We start from the raw sequence: 8,084 nt of genomic DNA, 5'->3' as shown, positions 1-8,084 counted from the left end.
AATTGGATTAATGTGAAGAAAACACTCAAATTTTCACTCAACACAATAACACAATCACAGCACAGCAGGGCGTGCACATGTGGCAAGCAGAACCACCACGCATGGCACGAACACGCACTCATAACCAATACCAACATCACGAGCATACAAACGTGAATTTGAGTGTGAGTATTTGGGTGACACTACAGCACAGCATCCGTTTAGCGGCAGTTTATTTGTTGCAAGCAGTTCGTGAGCTACTGTGTGACTCGATTAGATTAACGGTACAGAGATAAATAAAAAAAAAAATATTCGAGTAACGCAACTAGCAGACGTGCGACGGAGCGACTATCACCTGTCGTACATACATATGCTGCTCTAATATCATACCGACGGCAGCGCGTGATATCGCATCATTGTATGTGTGTGATTTGTGTAGAAAACGGTATTTTTCTGGCCTCAATACGCACTGCAGATGCGGTTTTTGATGCTAAATCAGTAACAGTCGATTGACTTCCATCAGAGTTACAAGTACTTAAAATCCGTGAAGCGGATAGAAGCCAAAGGTCGGTCAAACAACGCTACTAAAACGCTAAATACTTCCATGTGGACATCCGTCGGGAAAAGTTCATACTCGGTTGCCTAGAATAAAAGTATTTGAATGGCGGCTGTCAGCTTCATTACGACAAGTGAAGGCACAGTGTAAGCAGCAAACGCGAACCCATTGTGATCTTTGAATTCGAAGTATAAAGTGAAACCAAGTGCGACGCGTCGCGAGTGTTGTGAACAAAAAAATATAAAATTTCATTTTCGAAACAAGAAAATTCTTACAAATTTGAACCGAGATAAAAAAATACAAATTTCAAACAAGCATTTTTTATTTGCAAAGTGTTAGAAGTGTCCTTCCACCTCTTAGTCGAAATGGTGATGCTTCAGTCACCGGAAAAAAGTGATGATGCTTTGCCAGCAAATACCGGCGGCACGCAGTTGAGTCCCAACTCAAATCCCGACTCACCAAAATCTAACACATCGCCAGCGGTCGCTTGCAGTAATACCAACGGTGCTGCCACGCCCACATCTACCACCTCCAGCGCTTCGCTTACGCCAAAGATACCCAAATTCATTATTAGCCAACAGTCACTAGACGCTAGCGCTAATGCCATAGGTAATAATAACAACAACACTGTTACAACCGTCGGAAAATCGGTCAATGTAAGTAGTGACAACTTGCGCTACTCGCTGGAGCGTCTCAAGCAAATGACTGAGCTGAATGTTGTTAACCGGCTAAGTCCCACTGCAGATATGAGAGATTCACCTGAGCAAGTCGACATGTGCCATAGCAATAATATTAATAATAATAATAAAAGTAGTCACATGATCAACAATAATGGTAATAAGAATAACAATAGCAATGGTCGGCGCTCAGTGTCACCGCCGCTGATGTTTTCTAGTCCGCCGCAGCATAAACTGCTGGAACTCAATGAAATTACATGTCAGTTACAACGACCCGAACCGCTGCCACATCCACATGCCGCATTGTTACAACAACATCCACACTTATTGCAAAATCCACAATTTTTAGCTGCTGCCGCTGCTCAACAACAACAACATCAACACCACAATCACCTACATCTTAACCAACATCAGCATCCGCATACACACCCACAACCAGCAGCGAATCTTTCGCATTCTCATACACATTCCCATCATACGCCCGCAGAAGTACATCAACTACGTCCGCCGCTTGCCGCCATGGTTGGCTTGCCTACATTACCTTCATCATCTTTGCAAATGCATCAATGTTTGCCTTCACCCGCCAGCTCACCACTATCACCACCCACATCACCACTTCACACGCATTCCGAGCAACCACAACAGTTGATGTCACCCATCCAACCGCAACAGCATCATCAACAGCACCAGCAACAACATTCCACATACCCAACAACAGCATCAGCATCATCCACTTCGTCCAATGCGAATACTCCACTTTCGCCCCAACAACTACAACAGCAACAATTGCTGTCAACGCCACCCTCATCAATGCTACTTAATGGCGGCGCGCATAACCTTCCATCCCATGCCGCCCAACTGGTGGGCAACTGTAGTCCGTCGTCAACACTTACAATGCCGCATGATATGGATCTGGAAAGGATTAAGTTGGTCGCCGCAAAAGCTGTGGCAGCTCGCTCTACCGTAACATTAGGCTCTGTTGCTAATAATGCGTCAAGTACCTCGTCTGCTTCCGCTGCCGCATCTATGGCTGCTGCCTCATCTAGTCTATGCTTGCCATCTACGAATACCCGCCCTGATCTTAGCGATTATGGATTTCGAATACAATTGGGTGGTTTAGCGGCGGCGGCAGCAGCAGCTGCTGCTACATCACGTCAAATTGCGGCTGCAAATTATGCTCGTAGCGATACCAGCGAGGAATTGAATGTGGATGGCAATGACGAGGATAGCCATGATGGATCACACGGCACCCCTACGGTAAGTTTTAGCTGCTGCGTCCATTCTAAAGACTAGAATAGGTATTAAATTAGAACTTGTTTTGTTAGATATAAAGTCACAGATTGTTTTCGAATTGGTGCAAAAACAAAAGTCCGAATGACAATTACTTCGCTGCTGTAAGTTAATATTGAGGTCGTTGGGTGCAGTAGATACGGAATGTAATATTTTCAATAACTTTTGCTAAGTCAGCATTTGAAATGATTTGCAACTCTTCTCTAACGGTTTCTTCAGAGACTCCTCTATAACGGATTATCCTCCACATTCAATAATACACACTTTCATGCCAAATTACTTTCAAAGATCAGATTTTCACGTCATAAATTAATAAAAACCATTAAAACTTTAAGCATTTTTTTTAAGGGGGCGTGGTCGTTAACGCATCTTCCTCGCCCATTTTCCAAAATGCGACTAAATTTTTGTTTGCGCTATAAAACTTATTCAAACCCTCAGTTCCATCACTTTACCAGTATTTGTTAGCGCACTATCACATTTTTCGAAAAAGTGGGCGTGGTTATTATCTGAGGGGCATTTTCAATGGAAATATGCTTATTTTGAGTTCAGATAAGCCCGTGTACTAAATTTGGTGAAGATATCTCAATTTTTGTTCAAATAGTCATGTTAAAGGACGCACCGAAGGTCAGGCGGAAGGCTGGGCTAAGAAGTGTTCGGGGTTTCCAACCGATTTCACCAACCTTTGCAAGAATCCGTTAATTTCATTGTAAAACAATTTTTTTCACCAAATTTCGTTAGGATTGGTGGGATTTTGTGCATTATTTAGTATTAAATGGATATAACCTAAAACAAACTGAGGTGAAGTATCAGTGTAATTGACTTATATACCATAAATATATTGAACTTTTTGTAACCATTAGACTTCGTTCGGGTTCGTTTCGTTCGAGAGTTCGTTTTTTTAAGTGAGTGTAATCAGCAATATGATATCTCAACGGCTTTTGAAAAACGGTTTTCAAATCTTTTAAATTAGCTTCTTTCAAATGTGGGCGGTGTCACGCCCATTTTACAAAATTTCACCAAATTTCTCGTCGTAAAGTCGAATTATATTATAACATTAGCTTCATCCCCACATGCACTGCCGTACACGCACTTTTCATTTTCGACCTCTTTTTTGTATAGATATGTTTTAAAGTACCCGTGGCCTGAGAGCATATGGATTAGTAGTAGCTTAGGTAGCCAAAGCTTTTAGGGGACCAGATTGGAAATACTCGAAAAGCACATGAGCTTCTTGACATTCAACTAAATCACTGCATTATCTTTAATACTGTCTCTCTGCTTTTTACTCAGCTGAGCAAAGCTCACAGTGTCTTTCAACTTTGTTGATATAACGGTAGCTTGTAACGGCATAAACTAATCGAGATAGATGTAAACTTCCGTCCGTTTGTGAACAGAATAACTGAGTAACTTGTGAGATATTTTGTGGGAATTGGGTTTGTGGGCTCCTTGGTATTCATATGCCATCGCAATTAAATGTGAGGGAAATCGGACAGCAACCACGCCATTTTTTACAATAACCAAGTTTCCTGCGTAAGTTGAAATACTTGCCTCTCATTTTAATTTTGAAAAATTTTCAAAAAGGGGAGTGGCGCCGCCCATTTCTAACAAAATAAAAATTCTCAAATGTTATTGGTCATAAATCAAAAACGGTTTGGGTTTCCATCACAAAACTGGTAGGCTAATTAACTTTTGGTCATTTGGAATGAGTTTGGAAAAAAATTACGAAATCGATAAGGGCCACGCTCATTTTATACATAAGAGATTTAAACGGAACATGGGCGAATACATCAATCTATACTTCTGCGAAAAATAGCTATTAATCAATTCAATTTTACTCTTACATTGTGTATATAACAATAAAATAAATAAATATTTTAGAAGACAGTTTTTCGGCAGCGATTTCTGCCATAAAAGTCTTCTCAGTGAAAATTCATCTGCCTTGCAGATGCCGTTTGGAGTCGGCATAAAACATGAAGGCCACGCCCCGCCAATATGAAGGAAATATTAAAATGAGCACGACTTCAATTGGAAGAGAAGCTCGACTTTAAATCTCTTCAGAGGTTTGCATTAATTTATTTTATTTTTCATTCGTAGATTCTATTCTGCTTTTTGCTCCGCTCTAATACAAGACGTAGCTCATAGCAGAGCCATAGAAAAGCTATCACTTTCTTATGCTATGACTTACCTCTATGCTCTGTTCATGTTCAGAGCCGGAGCTGTAGCAGAGCATATTTGCTACTGCTACTGTGGAGTAGCAAATGTAAACACCTATTCCAATGACTTACGTTTTAAACATTTTTCTTGCGTTTGTGTTATTAGCCATTGAATGAGCTTGCGATTCTCAACTGGTTTTTGAAATATTCTAATGACCTTTCTTAAGTTTATCAGCCCAAAATCGGAATATCGACAGCAATCTAAGGTTGCTTATCTCTCAGAGACACATGTGCTCGCCCCCGCCCCCCCCCCCCCCCCCTTCCCCTTCATTTCAAGGCTTATTAGGTGCTTACCACCCTCCGTTCATCTTAAAGAGCAAATTAAATAAAAAATAATTAAAAAATAACCCGAAAAACCTACTCACCCTTCGGAGAATTACAGCTTAACAACAACAGCAACTTGTAGTGTAGTTGTAACTCAGGGGCCTGATCTGTCCCTCTCTATATTCCCTCATTTTTTGAGACGGGAAAAAGAGCCACTTAGTTGTCGCCATTCTGGCTTTGAGGTTTTCAAATACAGTCTTGTAGTTCAAAGCCCATACGTTTGGTTACATCTCTAGCTGATTTTTGTATGCCTTTGCTTCGACTTGACTTGTTCCATGCGCTTGACCTTTGCTTTATACCATCTTTTTGGCGTCCACCAGTTTTAAAATAATTAAATTGTTTGCACTTATTATGATCAAACCAAATTAAATTTAAAAAAAATATGCTTCATTAATTTGCTTTTAATCTCCTAGGCGAACTTGGACTTTTCGATCAGAAACCTTCAGTCAGCAGTAGAACTGTTCTGCTAGCATATCTAATAACCAGAATATGAAGCTCTTGGAGCTCACCCCTTTTGATCCCACGTCTGGTAAATAGTTGTCTCACTTTGCATCACGTTAACACTCAAACTCGCAAAGCCTTGCTGCGCGGTGTACTTTTTTTTTTCAAAACAGCACGCTTCTTTTTAACGTCATCTTGGTGTCCAAATCGCCCTCTGTAGTTTTGATGTCATGTTTTTCTAAATTTACAAAATAAATCCTTGGCCTCATCTGTTATCACATAGTACTTAAGACGTTTTTCATGATCTTAATCGGAAAGGGACTAAGTTTTGAGATGTTGGCATTTAGTGATTTGCGCATCGCAGACTAGTTATCTAAATAAAAAATTACAAAACAAATCTTTTACTCTTTATGCAAATATAAATTATTTAAAATAAATTTTCTGTCTTTTAGGCTTGCCCAGTAGATCTAACGAGATCAGTTCCAACATCTGCTTCGCCGAAATCTTCAGCGAATAATGCCGCGACGGAAAAGGAAGCAACAAAGCGTTTGGCTTTCTCCGTTGAAAATATTTTAGATCCAACAAAGTTCACAGGTCGAAATGGACCATCGGGGCATTACAGCGATCGAGAGTGGGGTTCGAGTAGTAGTAATGCCGATAGGGATGATGATATGCACGACGAGGATATGCAAAGCGAGGATATGTCGGGTGAGTTCTATTCTTTAAGTATTTATGTTATTGTATAGAAGCGGTAGGAGAAAAGAGAGGAAATATATAAATTCAACATTTCTTGCAACACTTCTTCAATGAAAAGTTACTATGACCTTTTGAAAAGGTATGTAAAATCTCGGAATACAATGGCAAAAGTAAGAGAGAAATTACAAATGACGGTGTGGATAGAGGCATCTGCATTAACACCAGTAAGAATGATGGTGTAACCGAGTTCAAAACTCAACACCCGACAAACTAGCTGATGAAGAAGTGAAATCCAGAAACAAGTCCTAGTAACCATCGTCGTGTGCAAACTTTGTAATTTTTCTCTAATATCAATTATCTTCAATGACAAGTTTTTCGTAGCACGGAACGCCAGCGAAGTTATTTTCAGCAAATAGTTTGCAATGATTTTCAAATCAATCGAATTCAATTCATTCCATTTAGATTTGAAAGAAATCGCATTTGCAAGTAGATCCCTGAGCCGGTAGGATGCCTTCAAAGGAAATATGAAATAATTTCAAGCTTTCCACTACAATCAGCAAAAGCATTTTATTTCTAATATTTATTTTGTTTTTGTTTGGCCACTTTTTTGTTGAGCTCCTTCAACTAGAACTCCCTTTCAGCTAATGTACACTCACATTCGTCTCACGTATGAGTACACTTGGGAAGTTCGTTTGTTTGGCTGGTGTTTTGGTATGCTGTTAGTGTTTTAAATTTTTTTATTTTTATACCTTTCATGAACATGAAATGGTATATTAACTTTGATCCGATGTTTGTACCGTTGAGAAATATGGAAGCTAGATTCACCATTAAGTATACCGAATTGATCAGGGCGACGAACTGAGTTGGTATAGTCACGTCAGTCTGCCCATCCGTCCGTCTGTCCGTCCGTCTGTCTGTCTGCTTGAACGCAAACTAGTCCCTCAAATTTTGAGATATCTCAATGAAATTTGGCACATTTGGATGCATTTTTGTATTATATTAGACATTTGTCGGATCCGGTAGGATCGGACCACTATAACATATATCTCCCATACAACCGATCGTTCATATATATTCTAATACATCATAGAAGGTATCCTGAATAAATAACTTTGATCGGAGCTATATATAGTTATATCCCATACAACCGATCGTTCAGATAGAAAGATTTATGGCCATTTCTCCCTTAATTTAGAAAGTATAAACGTGAAACTTGGTGATATATATTTTAATATATCATAGAAGATTTCATGCACAAATTATTTGGATCGGAGCTATATATAATATATATCCCATACAACCGATCGTTCAGATAAGGGGTTTTTTTGCCATTTGTTATTTTATATTTATCTTAAAAATCGTTTAGGTATGTACATCTGTTCACTATATATTTCTTATCTTATACATCCGATTATTTGGAGATTACGAACGGGATAAGATTATTGTTCAGCCCCATTCATGAAAGGTATGAAGTCTTTGGAAGTCCCGTCCTTACTTGTTATTTTTCCTCTACATCTTTGTTTTTGTTCAACGACCATGTCTAGTTGGAATACTGATGGATTGGTGTTGTTTATGCAACAGATTTTTACTCGCTCTTTATGTATGTACATTTACATATACATATGTGTGATAGATACCAATACCAATACTCATTGTATTTTGACTTGCCTATGAAATCAAATTTACTTTTATGTGTTCCTGCACATATTATTTTATATACGTGCATTAGGGTGATCCTTATAAATTACATAAACGATATTTTCCAGGCGCCCCTCCTCACACTGTAGTACCTAGGTTGAAAATAGCACATATAAGTTTTGGCCCCGATTGGATATGAATAAAGGGTGTTGCGTGTGAGTCGAAGATAAGATTTCTCTATGAAAACTCAATAATTAAAACAAAATTTTTTTA

General features: G+C 39.1%; 1 protein-coding gene across 1 annotated transcript in view; it reads left to right on the top strand.

Moving 5' to 3' along the window:
- Nucleotides 1–253: 253 nt before the first annotated feature.
- slou (slouch) overlaps nucleotides 254–8,084 on the top strand; it is a 77,765-nt gene continuing 69,934 nt past the window's right edge. Inside the window, exons 1-2 of the mRNA XM_067775840.1 lie at nucleotides 254–2,469; nucleotides 5,930–6,185. Of these exons, the coding sequence (XP_067631941.1) occupies nucleotides 901–2,469; nucleotides 5,930–6,185 (1,825 nt within the window). The 5' untranslated portion in view covers nucleotides 254–900. The remainder of the gene's footprint in view (nucleotides 2,470–5,929; nucleotides 6,186–8,084) is intronic.

This window comes from Eurosta solidaginis, chromosome 1 (assembly GCF_040869045.1).
Source record: "Eurosta solidaginis isolate ZX-2024a chromosome 1, ASM4086904v1, whole genome shotgun sequence".
NCBI classification, from domain to species: Eukaryota; Metazoa; Arthropoda; class Insecta; order Diptera; family Tephritidae; genus Eurosta; species Eurosta solidaginis.
The sequence above is the reverse complement of the archived record's forward strand: the minus strand, read 5'-3'. Positions and strand labels throughout refer to the sequence as shown.